The sequence below is a fragment of the Phascolarctos cinereus genome, unplaced genomic scaffold (assembly GCF_003287225.1).
Source record: "Phascolarctos cinereus isolate Bilbo 61053 unplaced genomic scaffold, phaCin_HiC Scaffold_726;HRSCAF=1367, whole genome shotgun sequence".
Lineage (NCBI taxonomy): Eukaryota > Metazoa > Chordata > Mammalia > Diprotodontia > Phascolarctidae > Phascolarctos > Phascolarctos cinereus.
The window spans coordinates 345,519,115-345,540,289 of NW_027556098.1; the positions used below are offsets into that span (position 1 = coordinate 345,519,115).

At 36.6% G+C, this 21,175-nt stretch overlaps 1 protein-coding gene across 1 annotated transcript in view; it reads left to right on the forward strand.

Moving 5' to 3' along the window:
• The window catches only part of TRPC4 (transient receptor potential cation channel subfamily C member 4), a 271,822-nt gene that overhangs the window by 223,398 nt on the left and 27,249 nt on the right, over positions 1-21,175 (forward strand). Inside the window, 2 exon segments of the mRNA XM_020970010.2 lie at positions 3,597-3,736; positions 16,208-16,521. Coding sequence (XP_020825669.1) covers positions 3,597-3,736; positions 16,208-16,521 — 454 coding nt within the window.

A 21,175-nucleotide genomic window follows, 5' to 3' on the forward strand; every position in this document is an offset into this window, starting at 1 on the left:
CTCTTATAGTGTTTCTTCATTTTCTTTAAATTTGTTTGAAGCTACTTATCTACATTAATAGAGGGCATTTCCTCACCAAGAGTTCTGCATTATTGAAATTGCAGGACCTTCCCCATCTTTGTTAGAGGAATTATTGAAATAGGTTATCTAGAAGCACTTTTCAATGTTCCTTTAATCTCACAATTCTTGTAAAGGTGTAAGATTCAAGCTAGGGAGGAAGTCAACTTTGGGTTCCATGGTGATTTGTCTATAGTGGGTGCTCAATACTTATGTATCAAATGAATGCATTAATATAGTCAGGCTAGGAAAAAGGCAAACTCTGTACTGCTGTGCATGTAGGTATAGTGCAAATAAACCTGAACTTAATCTGAAAGTCTGTTTTCTACTCCTACTTGTCTATTTACCAAGTGTATGACTTTGGGCAAATTCTTTTACCCCTTTAGTCCTCAGTTTGCTTATCTGTAAGCTAAAGGGAACTAGGCTATATATTGCCTAAGGTCCTTCCCATCTCTACACCCTGCATTTCCATGAATCACCATCACTGATATCACTATCAATTACCACCTGACAGACACATGGTCAATCATGTCATATGAATTGGAGACTCAGAGCCGGTGAAGGAAGGATGAAAAATCCTGGTACCATCTAACAGTGTCTAGAAACATCAATTAAAGCCAAAATAGAATAGCCCCTTAATTGCATGAATATTCAGCCAGTATAGCCCTCCTCTCCTCTGCCTTGTGGTACTCCTGTGGGTCAGAACCGAGAGGATGACCCACATTACTAACTCTCATCCCTCAATTCCAAAGATAGCATTATATTTCAGCCTACAATTTTCAATATTGCCTTTGCTAATAATCACTGAATAGCAGAATCACAGATTCTTAGAGATCTAGGTCTCTCCCAATGATGGAATCCCTTCTAAATGATTCCTAAGAAATGGTCATCCAGATTTTACTCAAATAGTTCAAATGACACAACCAAACTATTGTATTTGGACTGCACTAATTATTAAAGCATCTTCTTTATGTGTCTTCATATCTATATTTCCATCTGTTTCTTTATATCAACACTTCTCTATTATCTACCTATATGCATATGACACGAATGCATTGTTTTCTCTTTAATTTACTCTACATATTGACCTCTAAAGCAAGACAGAACTGTCTTATCTTCCATATGACTGTTCTTTGAAGTCTTGGTGTAGTAATCAATTTGATTTTTTTATGGGAAGAGACAGTTATTGAGATAATGCAAAAATCACTGATATTTAACTCTGAAATGCATTGTTTTGTTTATATTTGGGTATTACTGTCTCTGAGGTTAATGTAATTTGCAAAACCTCAAAAAAAAAAAAGGAAGCCAGACTATGAAGGCCTGTCTTCAGAGGAGCAGAAAAAAAAATATTTGTCTTTTTCACCCCAGGATACAGAACTGGGAGTCAGGAGACATCATCATCATTACCATCATCACTAACATTTAGAAAGAGTATGAAGGTTTGCAGTGTATATATATATATATATATATATATATATAATCTCATTTTATAACATTGATTCTAGCTTGTCTATCACTAATTAGCATCTTGAATACTTTTCTTCTCCATACTTTAGATTTCCAGTGATTAAAAAAGAGGAAATAGCACTAGCTTACTTTAAAAATTCCCTCTAGCTCCAAAATTCTTTGAACCTAGTAATCTCTTTAGCTACTCTCCATCACTTCAGGATGGAAATCATGGACAGACAACATGACCTCTTAGACATGATCTCTATGTTCCCACTCTTCTATGTATTTCTAAGCTCTGGAACCTTCCTTATAACAGGGTTGGTGAAAGGGGCTGTTTCAAAAAGGATGTGAATAGAGAAGATGAGAGTATCAGTATAGGAGTGTAGAGCATAGCAGGTGTTTAGCTGATGAGAGATTTAATATGTTCTGTAGCTGAACTGCAAAGATGACACTGTAATGGAGTTTATGGTTTGTTTGTTTTTTATGACACAGAAGAAATGAGCCTTAGATTTCTATTCTGATTGCTTGAATTGTAAATCTGACTCAGCAAATGAATACCTGCATGACCTTGGGCAAATCACTTCTCTCTAGACTTCAGTTTCTTCTTAAAAATGAAAGAATTGGACTAGTTGACCTCAGAGATCCCTTCAGGCTCTAATACCTATGTTTTATATTCTTAAACTAGGTTAAAATGTTGAAAAGCATGAAGTCTCTATTGATATATCAAATAACTCATAGTAGACCACTGAGGCATCTGGTTTTGAAGTACCACGTTGTCACCTAATCCCTCATAGTTCAATCATATTGACCACATATAATTCTATGTTTAGATCTCATGTCTCCTGATTCAAGTGTTTTCTGTAATGTTTCTCTCTCTGCTTCTCTCTCTTTGTCATTATCTGTTTCCACAAAATAATAGATGAAACAAATATCTACATGCTGTTTGAAGTATACTCAAAATTATTTAGCAAGAAGAAAAAATTGTACTATCTATTTTCAGTGGTTTGGACAGAAATCTAAGATTTCTTGTCCTTATTTGGTCCATGAAAAAAAATCTGTTCATTTCCTTGGATTTGTTTATTTAACCTACGGTGGGGATAGGGATTTTGCTGAATTCATCTATGTATTTTTGTTTGTTTGTTTGTTTGTTTGTTTGTTTGTTTGGAAAAGTGACCTAGGACCAAAAACGTTTCCCATAGTACTATTTGCATAAAAGGGTAAAAAACAATGCAATATTTAATTAGATTAAATATAAGGGTGCTTAGTGTCTGGGTATATGTACGTGCATGTTTTGTGTGCATATGTGTGTGTGTGTGTGCGCGCATATCTATCTATATCTACATGAAATGAGAGAGGAGAGAGAGAGAGAGAGAGAGAGAGAGAGAGAGAGAGAGAGAGAGAATGAGAATAAGAAGAAAGGAGAAAGTTTTTTGTTTGGTCAGATTTATCCCTAGAAGCATTGGAATGTCTGTTGTTAATTCAGTTTGGAGGCAAGAAAATAGAACGTGTTTATTTGAGGACAGATTCATACCTTTATAAAAAGGCATTCTTTTTAGTAAAGGAATTCCATCCATGATGAGAAAAATATTGTTCTTGATTTTTCAGATCTTAGCAGGAACTAACTAGCTATGTCAATTTATCTAAAGGATTAAAATGGAAATCAATCTCCTCCAAAGCATATCTTCTACACTGGCTATAATAGTAACTTAATATTACACAAACATTTTAACATTTGCAAAGTACTTTACACACAGTCATTATCTCCTTTTTTTCTTTATAACAAACCATTGAGATAAGTGCTGCAGAAGTTAATTCCATTTTCCAGGTGAGAAAACTGAGACTAAGAGAAGTAAAATGCCTAGGCACAGGACATCAGATGTTAAAGTTTCTGAAGCAGAATTTGAACCTGTATCTTTCTCATTCTGAATGCAGTGGTCTGTTCATTATACCACGCATGGCAGATGAATAGCTTGCATGCCCTTTATATCTAATCACTTCCTAATGTGATAAAATCAATACTTAATGTTACAAAAATAAAATAAAAAGGTTATGAAATCACACTTATAATGAATTTCTTTTTCTATTTTCAGGTTTTATATGGGGCGAAATTAAACAGATGTGGGATGGTGGACTTCAAGATTACATCCATGACTGGTGGAATCTAATGGACTTTGTAATGAATTCCTTATACTTGGCAACAATCTCTTTGAAAATCGTTGCATTTGTAAAGGTGACTTTTATATTACTCTTGGCTAAAGGAAAGGTTCTGATAATTAGCAGCACTTTTAAAATCTGTTATTGTAAAGATTTTAATTAATGAAAGCACCTAAACTCTTAGTACGTTATCAACATGCTCACAAAAGTTATCTGTAGTGATTTAGAAAGCAATGAACGATTTATTGTCATAAAACTGAATTTTAAAAAGAGAAAAAGATCATTCCCCAATGCCATCACATCTACATCAAATCATGTCTCAAAATTACCTATAAGAAGTGCCTGAATTAGTGTGCTCTTTCAAAGGCTAATGAAATTCCTCCCCTGCTCATAACATATGGCAACCAAAATATCCATTTTTATCCTTGAGAAAATAATAGATAAAACCTCATGAAGAACTCAAAATGTTACACTTATAAAACATTAAGATTATAATTTTAGCCTAAATTAATATAGTTTAATATCATTAAAGGCAAATATAATTTCTTTTTTCCCCTGATCCCACTCAATATGACAGTACTTGAAATCATACACACCCATTACTCCCCCAGGTTTTATACAGCATCAATCTCACACTCAAACTCCACACATTGCATAAAACAGCCTTTGTTCTTCAATGACTAATGAAATTGTTTTGCACTTGATGTAATTCTTCCAACCAAAGTCACAACATCTTGTCTTCTCCTCCTCCTCCTTTCCTTTTCTTTTCCTTTCCATCCATCTTTTAAGAGGCATAGTAGTAAAGTGAGAAAAATTCTGAACTTAGATATTGCAGTTAAAAGACTGTACCTGCAGACCTAGATATGTCTCTTTCAGGACTGTGTGAAATTGGACAAATTGTAGAATTTTGAGCTGGAGGGGACTGAAGAGATTCTCTAGTCCAGAGGTGTCAAATATGCTGCTAGGCGCAACGCTCCCAAGTACAGCTTGAACCAGAACAAATGCAATTGGGAAATAACAAAATGTGTTTAAAAAAAAGCAATAAAAGATAAATAACATTATACTTTAAAAATAAGTCATCACACAGCCAGTATTCATGAGAAGCAGCACTTGAACCCAGGTCTTCTTGGCTGTGGAGCCAGCTCTCTCTCCAAGACACTATACTGCCTCAAAAAAAAAAAAAAGGAAATAACATATTATCTGCTAGGGTTGTGCTGGTAAATGTTTAACAATCAGCTCTGTCTCTCTGACTCTCTGTTTCTATTTCTCTCTTTCTTTCTCTCTCCTTCTTTCCCTCCTATGTATATATGTATATTGTATACATACATATGTATGTACACATACATCTATACACACATGTACAAAACACTTTCAAGTTTAATCTGCATTGTTAAAATTTTCTCCATGAGTTCCTAAAGTCTAGGCAATCAACGAAACAAGAAATCAAGCCCTGATTCATGGTGTTGTTTTTATTTCCAAGGTGCTAATATTTACACTGAAAATTTAACAATCTGTAGTAGCTCCATCATACCTATTATCTACCCTACTAACTTATAGGGTTTTTGTGAGATCAAATTGGTCTGAAAGCAGTTTGTAAATTGTTTAGGTCTATACCAGCATAAAGTGATTTTTCATTCTTTCTTCTGAAATGATTGGAGGCTCAATAGAAGTTAAGAAAATGTTTAATTTGACTTTGCATGAACATTGAATTCAACTTAGCGATCTGAATGAGCAAATGCCTGGCGAACAGGCTGATTGTTACAGATTAGTCAAATTCTTATAATGGATTGCCAAGCATCCTTGCTATTTTCAGGCATAAAGAGGTCATTTATAGGTGACGTCACTATTATACATTATGTGGGCAGTATAGTTATATAGTTGTTGGGTTTTTTTGCTCAACAAGGCAAATCCATTGTTTTTTTAGGATTTATTTCATTTTAAAAATAGTCTAGTATAGTGGGCAGTATAGTTATTTTTTTTTTGCTTAACAAGGCAAATCTATTGTTTTTTTAGGATTTATTTAATTTTAAAAATGGTGCCAAGACTCACTGAATAACTAATAAAATCGATTTCCATGGTTTTCGTGGAAGTCAAGCTATGTTTGAAGAATGGAAACGCTTACAACTTGTGAATTTTCCTACATTTTTTAAGTTATATATTGATGAAGAGCCCATAAATACTACAAGGATAATTACCTCTGTCATACATAATGCATAATAATAGATCATATTTATTTTATAATTTATAGTTTATTAAGTTCCTTGTGAAAATTGTTCCATTTGAACTCCACAACAATCCTATGAGATAGATAAAGTAACTCTTGTTACTACTGTCATCCTACAAAGAAGCAAATTTAGGCTTAGAGAAGTTGTGACTTGCCCAATATTAATCAACAACAACAAATGAATTGAAAAAATTAAAAACCCAGAAACCTATGTTTTCTAACACCAATTCATTCTTTCTAGTATGTGACCCTTCCTCTACATTCATATTCTTCTCTCCCAGGTAATGACTTGTCTTCTAAGTTATATGGAGACACTTTTCTTTTTAACAAATTGCCAACTAAAAAGTAATGTTTTTTTTTTCTGATCTAGAAAGTTGACCTAGTCCTTAAAATTCAATAAAATATTTTATAACCATTTTTGGTATTATAAAATTGTCTAGAAGAAATTTGTACACTGTAGAATCTCATAAGAACTCCTTCCATGTTTGAGGTTCAGCCATCCATTAAAAAAATGTTAAATACCTTGGCAAACAAACTTGGTGTAGAAGTATGTACAAAGATATTTCTCACTCAGAGAAGGCTTTCTGAAGGACATATCATTTGATTTGAACTTAATATAATGGATAAGATAAAATAGAGAAAGAAAGGAAGGAAGGAAGGAAGGAAGGAAGGAAGGAAGGAAGGAAGGAAGGAAGGAAGGAAGGAAGGAAGGAAGGAAGGAAGGAAGGAAGGAAGGAAGGAGGGAGGGAGTTAAAATAGACAATCCTAGAAATCTAGGTAAAACCAAAGTTCTCAATTATTTAGTGAATTGTGGTATCATTGAAAGAAATAGGGTGACATAGTAGAATATGGAACTCTTGTTTGGAGCCAGCTTGGTCATTTATTACCTGTGGCACCTTGGGTAAGTCATTTTATCCTCATGGGCCTTAAGTTTCCTCATCTGTAAAATGAGAAGATCGAACCAGGTCACCTTAGATATCCCTTTCATTTTTAGTCCTATTATCCTCAGAAAGAGTTAGTTTAGGAGCAAACATTCAATTTTAGGTGCTTCCAGGATATCCATTAGGCATTTGAAAATGTGGATCAGAAGGTTATAAGAGAGATTGGAGCTGGAGATTTGTATTGGTCAGTAAAATTATCTCAAACATTATAGCTGAAGCCATGATAACGGTTAAGGCTGTTGGGGTAAGGGTTTCCTGATAGAAGAGGAGAGGAGAGGAGAGGAGAGGAGAGGAGAGGAGAGGAGAGGAGAGGAGAGGGGAGGAGAGGGAGGGGAGGGGAGGGGAGAGGAGGGGAGGGGAGAGGAGAGCCAGTGAAGAAGACAATGAAGTTGTAATTGGAGAGAGAGAGGGATCTTGAAAGGGTAGGAGCAGAGGAGGGTTTATCAAGGACATGTAGGTGGCCAATAGTGTCAAATGTTATAGACAGCTCAAAGGAGAATGAGGGTTACATTTTAGAAGGCAGTTTCCATTCAATAGGGCAATGGATTCAAGAATGAGGGGGTCATAAGAAAATGGAAATATTAGGGCACAGACTAAAATTTCAAGAAATTTTCTAGTGACTAGAAAGTGAGCTGTTAGGAGGAAAGGTTCATATATACATAATATATACATATATACATAAATACAGAAGAAGACAACTCATATCTATAATTCACTGAAAAATGTATCTTTCATGAAAACAATAATGCCTTACAAAAACGTGTTTTCTCTGTAGCTGACATATATGAAAATTCCTTTTATATGTTGTATTTCTATCTAGCACCTATTAGGAAGTCTATTCAATCCTTTCAATACTAAATATTTAATATATCCACCTTTTGTTTTATTACACTCAAGGACTTTTTTCCCCCTTGACTTCACCCTCATCTCCTATCTCCTCTCATCTCCCCCAACACACACAGAAGGAAATTAAGAAAAGACCTACTATATCCCAGAGATATCATACAAATGGGAAAAGACCCACATGTACAAAAATATTTATAGCAGCTCTTTTTTGTGGTGGCAAAGAATTGCAAATTGAGAAGATGCCCATCAATTGAGGAATGGCTGAACAAGTTGCGGTATATGAATGTAATGGAGTAATATTGTGCTATAAGAAATGATGAACAGGCTGACTTCAGAAAAACCTGTAAAGACTTGTATGGACTGATGCTGAGTGAAGTGGGCAGAACTAGGAGAATGTTGTACACTGTAACAGCCACGTTGTGTGATGACTAACTTTGATAGACTTAGCCCTTCTCCGCAATGCAAGGATCTAAGACATCTCCAAAGACCTCGTGATGGAAAATGCTATCCATATCCAAAGAAAGAACTATGGAGTTTGAATGTAGATCGAAGCATACTATTTGCTATTTTTTTTTCTTCTGTTGTGTTTTGTTTCCTCTTTCTGGTGGTTTCTCCTATTGGTTCTAATTCTTACTTACAACATCACTAATGTGAAAATATGTTTAATCGGAAAGTATATGTATAGCCTACATCAGATTGCACACGGTCTTGGGGAGGGAAGTGGGGAGGGAGGGGGGAAAATTTAAAACTCAAAAGCTTATGGAAGCCATTGTTGATAATTGAAAATAAATTAAGAAAAAAAAGAAAATGCCTATAAATATGAAATTACTCATTATGAATGGTTAACATAGGCAATATGGAATGATGGACAAAGAACTGGCTTCAAACCCAGCAAGATCTGGGTTCAAATCTCTTTGCTGACACATATTGGCTGTGTGACCCTGGGCAAAACAAATATCTTAATCTGTTAGTACTCCAGGCAGCTCTCTAAGACTATGAGCTACAGTCACTGTTCAGTCATGTCTAACTCTTTGTGATCCCATTTAGGGTTTTCTTGGCAAAGATACTGGAATAGTTTGTGATTTCCTTCTCCAGCTCACTTTACAAATGAGGAAACTGAGACAAACAGGGCTAAGTGACCTCTGATCCAGCACTCTATCTACTGTGTCACCTAGCCGCCCAGTGAGTTGCATAGAACCTGCCAAACTTCATTGGTAGAGGGAATTTCCTTATCTAGGATTTTCTTCTACTAATGAAAAAGTAAACCCAGTTCCCTATCCCCTTATGAATGATCTAAATAACAGGCAATCAGTATAAAATAAATAGACCATGGGGCTGCAGACATCCCTCAGGATAAAGATATGAAGTATTTCTTCAGAATATCTTGTGACAAAATTTTTGGTCACCTTTCCCTTGTTAACCACATAAGACAACACGCTGGACTGTGCTTTTTGGTAGATATCTTTTAATGTGATTAGTTTAGCATTCCAAAAAAAAAAGAAAAAAAAAACAGCTTGCTTTCAACAGGTGTCCCACACAGGCTACCTGTCTCACACTTTCCAACTAATCCTCTCTTAATCCTTCCACATTTCATTCTAATTTCTAGTGACCAATGACCTGTTGGAGGAGAAGGGTCTCCCACACTGGTAAGGACTGCTGTTTCCATTAGAAAGGGATTTACAGTCTGTGCAGAACACAGTTTCTGTATCTGCCCGTATCTTTCTCTTTTTCTCTCTGTCTCTGTCTCTCTTTATTGCTCTCTCTTTGTCACTCTCTGTCTCTCATATCTCTAGCTGTCTGTCTCTGTCTTGCTGTGTGCGTAGGTGTGTGTGTGTGTGTGTGTGTCTTTGTCTTTGTATCTCTGTCTCTCTGTCTCTGTCTCCTTGTCTCCCTATCTCTGTGTCTCTGTCTCTTTGATTTTCTCTCTGTCTCTCTGTCTCTCTCTCTCTCTCTCTCTCTCTCTCTGTCTCTCTCTTTTCATGTGAGCCACCAGCCTCAGCTTTTTGGGGTGCATGGATTTAGGCATTCATGACCCGCCTGGCAGAAACTGTTTCTCAGTTCTGTTAGTTCATTCTATGCTTTCCCTTAGATCATACCATCTAGGAGGTAACAATTATAAACTGAACCCTGATACAGTGGTACATATTGTATTATACAACATCCAGATGATTTACAGGCAAAGAGTGAGTACAAAAAATGCTGCAGGTTTCAATGTGTTCCTAAATCTTGGCTTGGAAAGCTAGTGGGCTTTGGGATGCACGCCAGGATATCTTGATTCATTTGCATTTTGCAGTGCATGGACTTGTGTTGAAATGTGGTTCTGAGATAGTATTTCTTTCCATAAATGGAATGTTTTGATTATTTGGTCCCTCTTTCCCTGATTTCTGCAGAAGTGTTAGTTAATCCTGAGTTTGTTATTGCCTTGAGACACTGTTAAACTGTTCATGCATATTTTGTTAACCTTATTAGGCTGTTTCCTCTTTGAAGATCTTTCCTTCTTTTCTATCTTTGAAGCGTTTTTACTCATAATATTTATTTTCAACCTTGTGGTAGACAGAATATGATAATAATGTTACATTCAATTCAAGTTTACAAAGCTCTTTTCTCACAGCAATTTTGTGTAATTCTTATTTCCATTTTACAGATGAGAAAACCAAGGGTTGGGGATCTGATAGCTTCCCTGTGGTCACACAAGCTAATCATACTATCACATTCTCAGAGCTGGAAGGAATCTCAGAGTACATGTAGTCCAAATCAGTAGCATCCATCAGTGCATTAATGCTTTGGTTTTATATAGCCTGTTTCTTCTAGAGAACTCTGAACAACTGTGTATCATTAATCCCGTAAATTCCAGTCATCTGGTTTGGGGGCAAACATTGCTTCTTATGTTTCACAGATGGAGAGACTAGTGTATTCTCCAAAATGATGTGATTTTCTAAGCTCACCTTTGGATCTGTGGCAGTCATAGAGATGTGATTTCCAGCTGTTTAATCCACTATACTCCCCATTTGCTTGTTCCAGGTTTAGAAATCTAGACATAAAGGAGCAATGGTAATACCTAGTGACTTCACCACACTGATAGGTGAAGATGGAGGAGGGATTTGGCCCTTATAATAAAGGATCATGAATTAGGTCTAGTTTAAGCACCACAGGGTGGAGGTTTGCCTCAGTATAATAAAGCATGCATTCATTTAGCATAGAAACCAATATGATATAAATTATTCTTAGTCAATGAAAGCAAACAAAATCAAATTAATCTATGAATGTCTACTGAATATAAAGCTCTTAGAAACACACCAAGAAGAGGTAAGCCTTTCCCCCTGCCCCACTATTTTCTTCTAGATGAAGTATAAATTCTCTACACAAGGTGTGATTTTTATTTTCCTGAGTCCTCTTTATTCCTTTTCTTTCTAACCCTCACTTAAACACACAGGTTTAAAGTTGTATCAGTAGTGAGTATCTTTGAGTGGACATCTTGACAATGACAGAATTCATCTATATGAGTTGTCCTTTGGGATAATACTTTGAAAAAATATGGATTCAGACACAGATTAAGAGAGACACAGAAGGAGGTAGAGGAAATGGAGACACAAATACATGCACACACACGTGCAAACACACACACACACACACACACATATATACACACCCCAAAATATTCCACACTGCATGTGGACTTAGAGAAAAGCCTGCATGTCCATGACACCTCTCTCCATGAAGACACATGCACCTAGCAATAAGTACCACATAGAGATATGGAAATAGAGAAGCAAAATTCAATAAGAGATAAAGAAACAGAATTTGGTGCCTCAGTGACAAAGGGGAGAAGAGATGGAACTCCTGTCCTCACTTGAACCTTAAAAGAGATCTGCATACTGAATCATTTTTATAAAGCCAAAGGAAAGGAAAGATGAGTACAGCAGGGAAATACGCTCTGTGGAACAATCAAGCCTCATCCATTTGGGGATTAGAACCATGATTCCATTATTCTTTCTATGTTCAGATGGAAGGTGGACTTGACCACAGGGGAGGATTTCTTGATACCCTCCAAAAAGGGGAAGAGAATTGAGAGGGTCAGGCCTGAACCCCTTCTGTCTTTGTGCTAGGTTGGCTACATCTTATGTCTTTTTTCATTTTGGATACTTACAGAAGAACTAAAAACCCTTGTGCAGAGAGAAAGCCACAAGCCAAATTTTGGTATAGCCAGAGGAAATCTTAAATGGGGCAAGAAACAGCTCATAAGGATTATTGTAGAGAAAGGCCTCCAAAGAGAGTCCTTTGTGTTAAGAGGCCAGAGTCCAGTTAACACAGGGATTTCATGATATTTGGCAAGCCACTTAACCTCTGTCCAGCTAAGTTTTATCATCTGGAAAATGGAGACAATAACAGCACTGATAGTTCAGTGATTTTTGAAGATAAAATGAGATAATGTTTATAAAGTATTTTGCAAATCTTAAAGCTGAATATGAATTATAACTCTTATTTTTATTATCATTGTTGTTAATTACATAATGGAATTGTAAGGATACAAACAGCTTATTTGGAGATGTGAGAGTTGGGCAATCTATATCTACATACTTAAATTAGAATGAATCAGTTGGGAGAGGACAGAAAAAGGCAAAGTTAAGAATTTAACAGAAAGATAATGTGAATAATGTTAATTATTATGTAACTTGAGAGAAGTACTACATAAGGAACCTCTAGGAGTAGCAAGGTGGTACAGTGAACTGAGTACTGGCCCTGGAGGCAGGAAGACTCATCTTCCTGAGTTCAAATCCAGGCTCAGATACTTACTAGCTCTGTGACACTGTGCAAGTAATTTAACTGTGTTTACCTCTATTTCTTCATCTGTAAAATGAGCTGGAGAAGGAAATGGCATACCACTCCAGTATTTTTGCCAAGAAAACCCGAAATGGGGTCATGAAAAGTCAGACAGGACTGAAAATGGCTGAACAACAATAAAGCGATAATACAGTGGGTATGAATCAGAAGATGGATAAGCCCCTTGCTACTGTGAGCAAAGGAGACTCCTGCTTAAAAAGAGAGCTGCTTCTGTATAATAGGAAGTATACAATCATGCCAAAGAGGGAAACAGGCCAGACATGGACCTGGAGAGGAGCCAGTGCTGAACCTGTAAAGTCCCTGAGGGAAAGAGCTACCACCAAGTGGAAGGATAGAGCTAGCTACAGGTGGGCCTGGAGACAGGTAGGCCTGGAGAGAGGCCAGCACTGAAAGCCCTTTCCCCTTTCCAAAGAAAACAGTTGGGCATTGATTGGAATACTTAACCAACAATGAGATGAGAGAATGAAAGCCGAGGGAGAAAGATCTCCAGGGTGTTTTGTTTGTTTGTTTGTTGTCAGAGAATCCTAGAAATAATGAAGAGCAGCAAGGCTCAGAGCAGGCATACACTTGGTTGACATGGATGACTACGAAGCACACCAAAAGAGGTTCAATTTGGGGGAGGAAGGGTGGAGAGATGAAGTTTTGAGAAGAAGGGAAATTTCCCCCTGGGAACCCAAGGCAGAAAATTAGGCAGAAAGTTTGGTTGTTTGGTCAGTCATGGTCCAAACATGCATATGGTGAGTTTGCCCATATTTATTATTTATGTCCACCTGGATTGTCTAAATGTGATTCATGGGGAGGCAAGGAATAGATCTCTGGAATTTTGCTCATCTCTCTTCAATGGAGACCAATTCTTATCTTGAGAAAAGCAAGAGAAAGGTTTATGAGATGGGGCTAGTTATCATATTCTCCTCTTAAAAGGAGGTTGCCAGACTAGAATTCTGTTGGCCACCCTAAACATTGCTGGTCTTGGGGCATGACTTTTAGGTTCAAAAGGGAAAAACAAAACAAAACAAACAAAAAAAACTATTAGCTTCCCTGTTGCTGTCTCTTAAAGGGGGAGGGTAACCCAAGCTTTTACCTGCAGTCTCGACTCCTTTCCACCAAATGCTAGGTACACACAATAGCAAATGAGTAAATCCATTCATCCAAGAAGATAGTAAACATAACTCATAGAAGTTCTATGGTTTGGAATATGCCAGAAAATAGACAAGAGTGAAAACTTCTTTAGATAAGATTGAGATGAGATATTACTCAACCGAGAAGAGATACTGTAATTTCACCCAAGAGAAAATGTCCCCAAGTCTCTTGGGAGGCAAGCTGAAAATGAGAGACATGTTGAGGAGCTAACTTCTTCTTCCATGTTTGCCAGTATCAAAGGCATTCATTCTCTCTCTCTCTCTCTTTTCTCTCTCTCTCTCTCTCTCTCTCTCTCTCTCTCTCTCTCTCTCTCACTCTCTCTCTTTCTCTCTCTGAATGTCTCTCCCTGACTCTCTCTGTCTCTGTCTGTCTGTCTCTCCCTCCCTCTCCCTTTCCTGTTCCCCTCCTTCTCCCTTTCCCTCTCCTTCTCCCTTTCCCTCTCCCTCTCCTTCTCCCCCCTCTCTTTTTCCATGAAGTTGGTAACCAAAACAGTTTAGAACCATTTGTTTCTTCTCTCAAAGCACAAATGAAGAGTATCTCTCCTCTCTCCCAAATTCTCATCTCACAGGGTCAGGTCAGCATTCTCTCAATTAATCCAGAATCATGTTTTATAGGCAATATGAAATTTAAAACTTCTCTTTCCCCACCCAGCTTGAATAAGAGTCAGATTTATACAGACTTAAGGATAAAATAATAAGAAAAAAATTGCTGTTTTTATTTCTTCCTTCATCAAATTCTTTAAACAAACTGCATGTGGAACCTCTCAGGAACCACTGTCTGCAGATAAAATTAGAGAGGAAGCATTTCATTCTACTAGTGATAATTTCAGAATTGCAAGGAAAATAAGAGTTTTCCATAGAAATAAGAGAAGCCCCTTCTGTACATATTGCCCCTGCTTTCTTTGCCTTAGTAGGCAGAAAAATCCCTCCATTCCTAAGGTTCTCTATTGGTAACATGACAGATATCACTATTTACCAACCTCAGTGATAATTAATTGGCTAATACTGGTAACACCATCTGGTGGAAAATGTACAGAAAGAAGATTGCAGGCTGATCCAAAAATGGATGTGTGTTCATTCTGGCCTCATTACAAACGAGAATCCTATTATCTGGATCTGTTGGTTTTAAATGACAGTTGTGAGCAAGAACAGAATCCAGTGTCTTCTCTAGTGCTTTCCTGGCCTCCTCTTATCTCCCCCTCCCCTGTAGTGAAGCACATTGGTGTTCTTCAGTAAAAGAAATAAGTTTAACTAAAGGATGCAGGGGAAATTTTCTTTCTCCCCTGTTCTTTTCTGATCATAACCTTGCTATCGCTTTGAGAAATCAAACTCAATTCTGACTTTGCTCTTAATTTACTAATGTATTGCTGCTTTTTGAGTCATAATGCAAGTCAGGCTTTACAAAAAAGACAAAACTGCGCTACCCACAAATTCTCCTCAGTTTAAGAGTTTCCAGACAAATGTACTTCATCCATCACTCCCACACAGAAATCAACTTGTTTGGACAATTGTGTAACTCACTCAGCAGTTCACTAATTTTGTTTTTACTTACTTGCTACCATACAATTATTGATTTTCAAATATTGTTGATGGCTTTTTTTCTAATATGTGTCCATCTTGAGTCCCCACCACTACAGAAAATAAAATAAAAAATCTGCCCCATGACATATGCAATGTTTCACACCTCTATTTCCCCACCTATTTACCAAGAGGAGGACAGCACGTTTCATCACCCATTTCTTGGGAATAAGATTGGTCATAAATCTGATCGTGATGAGTCTGAAAATTGAGTTTCTTTTTAGTGTTGTTCTAATGCATGGTATTGTAGTCAATGTGCATTGTTCTCCTAGTTCTACTATATTTTCTCTTCATCGGTTCACTATAAATGTATATGTGCATACACACACACACACATATAAATATAATATATATATATATATACATACACAAATACATACATATATATGCATATGTGCATTGTGAGGCTCATGTCAGTCTGCACTATTTCCAAAATGATTGACATTTTAGCTCAAAATTAGAAATATATTTATTCCCTTAAATAATTTTATTTGATATATCTTGAATTAGCCCATTAAGTTTTTGTAGATATCATTAAAACTGTGTGTGGATATTTTCTTTTTCCTAAAACAAATATTTGTTCTTATGGCATTCCCATCAATGCCTCACACTGTTAGGCTGTCACTATTAGCCAACATCTATAGTCATACTCAAAAGGAATCACAAACCTCCAGTGTCTTAATCTCAGAGTGTTATGGGAACAAATACCATACCCACATGAACAAAAATACTAATGCCACAGTCAGATGAGTAAAACCCCTATGAGATGCTTTAGTGTGGCACAAAATTAGACACCATTTATTCTGAATCAGATTCATATCATTGCAAATGTGGAGGAAGCCTTGAAATGAAAGATTGTGCTAGAGATGCTAAAACAGAAATAGCACAGAGCTGAATTTTACACGTACATGCATCTGTGCATGTATACTAAGCAGATATGGTTCACTCTCTCTTTTCTTCTTTTCTGTTCTCTCCAGTATAGTGCACTTAACCCCCGGGAATCTTGGGATATGTGGCACCCCACTTTGGTGGCAGAGGCTTTATTTGCTATCGCAAACATCTTCAGTTCTCTGCGTCTGATCTCACTGTTCACTGCCAATTCTCACTTGGGACCTCTGCAGATCTCTCTGGGAAGAATGCTGCTAGACATTTTGAAGTTTCTGTTCATTTATTGTCTTGTATTGCTCGCTTTTGCAAACGGTTTGAATCAGCTGTACTTTTATTACGAAGAAACAAAAGGAACAAATTGCAAAGGAATACGGTGTGAGAAACAGAACAATGCCTTTTCCACGTAAGTTCCACAGATGTTTCTATTGGTGGGTAGCTCAGGGCTGTGTTGGTACAATGTCATGTCTGGAAGTTAAGAAATCTACAGCAGCTGCGATAGAATGGGAATGATGAGTCAGGAACTGCATCTGGACAGAGGTTTACGTTGTGCCAGGGATAGACTGAATGATAGTAAGCAAGTTGCTTCAGTTTCATCACTTGTAAATCAGAGATGATTGGTTCTGCCCTGCCATTCTCACAGGGCTATTGTAAGATGACAATTGTGAAAACATTTCACAAATGTAAAGCAGTACCTAAGTGTGATGCTGCTACTAAAGGGGAATGGTCGTTTGCTGTTGGGTTATTTTTTTTTTAAAGGTGCTCAATGTAGAAAAAAAGGAAATGTTATTGGACTCACAACATAAAAAGTTTAAAATACATTTTAAAAACAAAGTAAAACACCTCTATGCTTTGTTTTAAAGACCACTATGACATTTTTCTTTAATATCATCTCATAAAAATTAAATGTTTTATCTTTTTAATTATTTGAGAGTTATGAAATCAAAGGGTGGTTTGAGAATTGAGAAACTTCAAATATGATATTACAGTTATTGATGAAACAAAATTAATTAGCACAGGCCTAGGAAGATTGATGCTCAAGATCTTAAACAGAATGTAATGTTAAAACTTTTATTTGTGACTCACTTCTCCCTTTCTGGATGAGAATTGTGCCACCCCCAAAAAATATCCATTCATACTTTAATTCTCAAGGACTCTTGATTTCACTGAATTGGGTAGTCTCTGCCCTGATACAGATAGTAATCCCTTAGTACACAGTCTGTGGATTACATTGTTGGGGGAAAATACCATTTCCTGGCACTGTGCTAAGTGCTTTACACAGATCTCATTTGATCCTCACAACTCTGGGGAGGGGTACTGAAAGAGAGGTACTATTATTATTTGCATTCTACAGATGAGAAAACTGAAGAAAACAGAGGTTAAGTGACTTGCCCAGGGTCACACAGCTAGTAAATATCTGAGCCCATATTTGAACTCATATTTTTCTGACTCCAGACCCAGCACTCTATTCACTGCACCACCTACATGCCTCAGAGATTCCTTCTGAGGCCGTCTTGTCATTCTGAGAGTCTGTGAACTATCTATACCCCTTATTGACTCACTTGTGCAGCTGGACTGGCTGTTCATATAGTCTATTGCCTGGATAATTACTATTATTCTTTTTCTAGACACATATGTGTCTTATTCATCCAGGCATACCGAAAAATAAAAAAAAAGATAACATTTTCATGTTGACATTATTATCCTTTATGTCAACTGTTTTAATATGCTATACAGAGAGGCCCTTAGGTCTCCTACACTAAATATCCCCAGAAAGCATGACTTAGAAAATTCTTCTGTCTCCATTTTACATTATTTTTTATTCTCTTATCAGCTATTCCTTTTCACTGCTGTGAATGTTACTGTGCATAGCAACCCAAACTCCCCGCTGTTTCCATCGACCTTTCAATGGTAACCTAGGAAGAACTGAAGACCATCGAGGGAAATCAGATCACCATAAATCATTGTATTTATTCCATCCACAATTCCAAACCAATAGGCTCTAGGTGGGAGCCTTAAGGTGTATATGCCTTCCTAGTGGAGAGTACTTGGACTTTGTGAGAGTTATTTTCCTTACACTCCTAGCCCTACAGCAATCACTCTCTCAATCAAGAAATATATAGTAGGCACCTAATCTGTGTCAAGAACTGCACTAAACACTGGAGATAGAAATACAAAGAATAAAACATACCTACTTACAAGGAGCTAACATTCTAATGGGGAAGACAACAGTACATATTTTAGCTATATGATGATTAAATAGACAAAAAGTAAATAAAGTTAAAAGTAGTTAAATGCTAGGTAGTTTAGAAGGCATAAGCAATTAGAGGAATCAGGAAAGATATTATGTAGAAAGTAGTGCTTGAGCTGTGTCTTTTAGAGGTCGGTGAGGAAGGAAGGCATTTAAGAGACAGGGCACCTCCTATGTGAAGGCACAGAATGGGATTGCAAGGAGACACATTTGTCTCAGTCATAGAGATCAGCCTGAGGGAGTGAGTAATCTGCAAAGAGGAGTAATGAACAAAGGGGTTGGAATCATATTGAGAAGGGTTTGAAAAGCCAGACAGAGAAGCTTAAGAGGTTTTACTGAGTAAGAGAGACATGGGTAGTGAAAATTATTTCATTTTTTAAGAACAAATTCTATCTCTAATGTCCAGAAGAGCCATTGGCATATAGCAGATGCCTAATAAATGATTGCATGGTTAATTAATGACCAGATTTGTGCTTAAGGAATATCACTTTGGTAGCATTATGGAGGATAGAATGAAGGTGAGGCAGGAAGATCAATTAGGTAGCTACTGAAATAGATTATAGATTAGCTTAGAGGCATTGAGGGCTTGAACTTTAGTTCAAGCTGTATAAAGCTGTGGACCTAGAATCAAAAAGACCTTAGTTCAAATATGGTGGAACCCTGGGCCAGTCACTTCACTTCCATCTGCCTCCGTTTCCTCATCTGTAGAATAGGGGTAATAATAGCACCTACTTCATAAGGCTGTAGAAAGACTCAAATGAAATTACACTGTCAAACTTTAAAACTATAAATACAAGCCATCGAAAGTGGTGTTTAGTTGTGTGAGGAGGTGGGATGCATATATGAGAAACGTAGGGGTAAAAACAGAAAGATTTTACAACTGATTGGACATTTTCAGTGAAGGAGAGCAAGCAATCGAGGATATGAGGAGCCTGGAGGAAGAGTAGTGCCTTTGGCAGAAATATGGCAACTTGGAGTGGGATGAGTTTGGGGAGAAAAGATAGAAGGTTCTGTTTTGCATGTGCTGAGTTTTAGATGTCTCAAGGACATTCAATTTGAATTGTCCAACAGGCAATCAGTGGTGTGGGGTTGACACACAGGGAAGAGCTGGGGTTGGATACATAAATTTGCAAGTCACTAGCAGAGAGATGATAATTAAACCCATGGAAGATGATGAAGCCACCAAGAAGGAGAATATAAAGGGAGAAGAAAGCTGTGGGAAATACCTACAATTAAGAAGCATAATATGGATAATTAATTGGCAAAGGAGACTATTCCTTATATTTGGGCTACTAGAGCTTAAAATATCACAGAATTGAAGATATTGATATGTGCATTTTGATGTCATACATTATTGGTGTCTGAAGAATAATACTTTTGTGTCTTTTTTGTTACTTTATGTTCTATGTGCTTTGTAATTTCCGTTTTATGGGGAACAACCAGTAAATGTTATTTCCTTTAGTGTTATTTGAACAAGAAAAGAAATTAATTGTTAAAAGGCCTTGGGAAACAGCTTCCACAAAAGACAATGGGTTAATTAAATGTTATCCTAGTAAGGGGAAAAATATCTCCTTAAATTTTGACATAAACACCAGGATATATATTTTTAAGCAAGGGATATCAGCTGTTAAAAGAAAGTCCTGACCTTGTCTGGGAGAGTTTCCATTCCTTATCTCAGTACAATCTTAGGAAAGTAGTTCCTATGAAAGAAGGCAATCCATATTGAGATTTATTCTGATCCCTTACCTGTGTGCATTGATCAATTCAATTAATTTGGGTATGTCACAAGATCCAATGATGATGAAAAGCTGGGATACTGAAATCTTAGCTAAAGGCGGAGGGGGGGAAAGAGTTTTGATTTGACAAAACATCAGGTTGTTAACACCAAGATCAGGAGCTTAATTCAAGAATCTGCTAAACATCTTTAAGGTCAATGGATGATACACAAATCTAAAGAGTGATTCCTCTTTGTTAAAAGATATGGGGAAATGAGCGTTACCTCAGAAAGAAAACGTGAGATAAAGGGATACTTATGAAATTTGAATTTAGTTTCTCTTTTTTTAATTCAAATTGAAAAATTCAAATGAATGTTTTACAGAAGGCTTCTAAATATTGCTGATGTGACAGATGGGAATAATTTAGGTATGAGTAAATAAATACTTCCCAACCATAACAATAACATTTATTTTGTAGCACTGTTTTAATTTGACATTAAAAAATCACTTACTAAAATACTTACATCAGTTGGATTATGGAAGCTTTAGTAGGCAGCATGTTTTATTTAATGTCTATCTCCTTCTGAACTGTCATATGTTGGAGAAACACAAGCTGAAGATTTGTATTTGTGTATTAACAGTGAGAAAACAGTGTTTGGCAAAGGATACTAAGGAGATCATAGTGGAGTTGGAGAGTTCAAATAACACTTTTACTTTTAGTCAATGATTATTAAAGTTAATAAGAACAGCTAGTTCATTTCCAAGAATTAGATTTGCCTCTTTGGAGTTGAAACTTCCTCAGATAATTAATTCCCTAACCCAGTAAATTGAATTGTTTGCCCTAGTATTGTAAAAAAGCAACAACAATAACAAATAAATCATTAGACATTTTAGTCCAGTAAAAAACGGTAAGATTTACCTGCTGGCTTATGAGTCCTAAATTTGGTGAAATAATTAATAATTCTTAATCTTTTCTTACTTGAGAGGATATAGTTCTCCTTAAAATCAGGAAATGCAAATGCAAATCCTGTTTCTGACTCTAGTTGTGTGACTTTGAACAAATCAATCACTCCTTGGTACATGATTCCCCATCA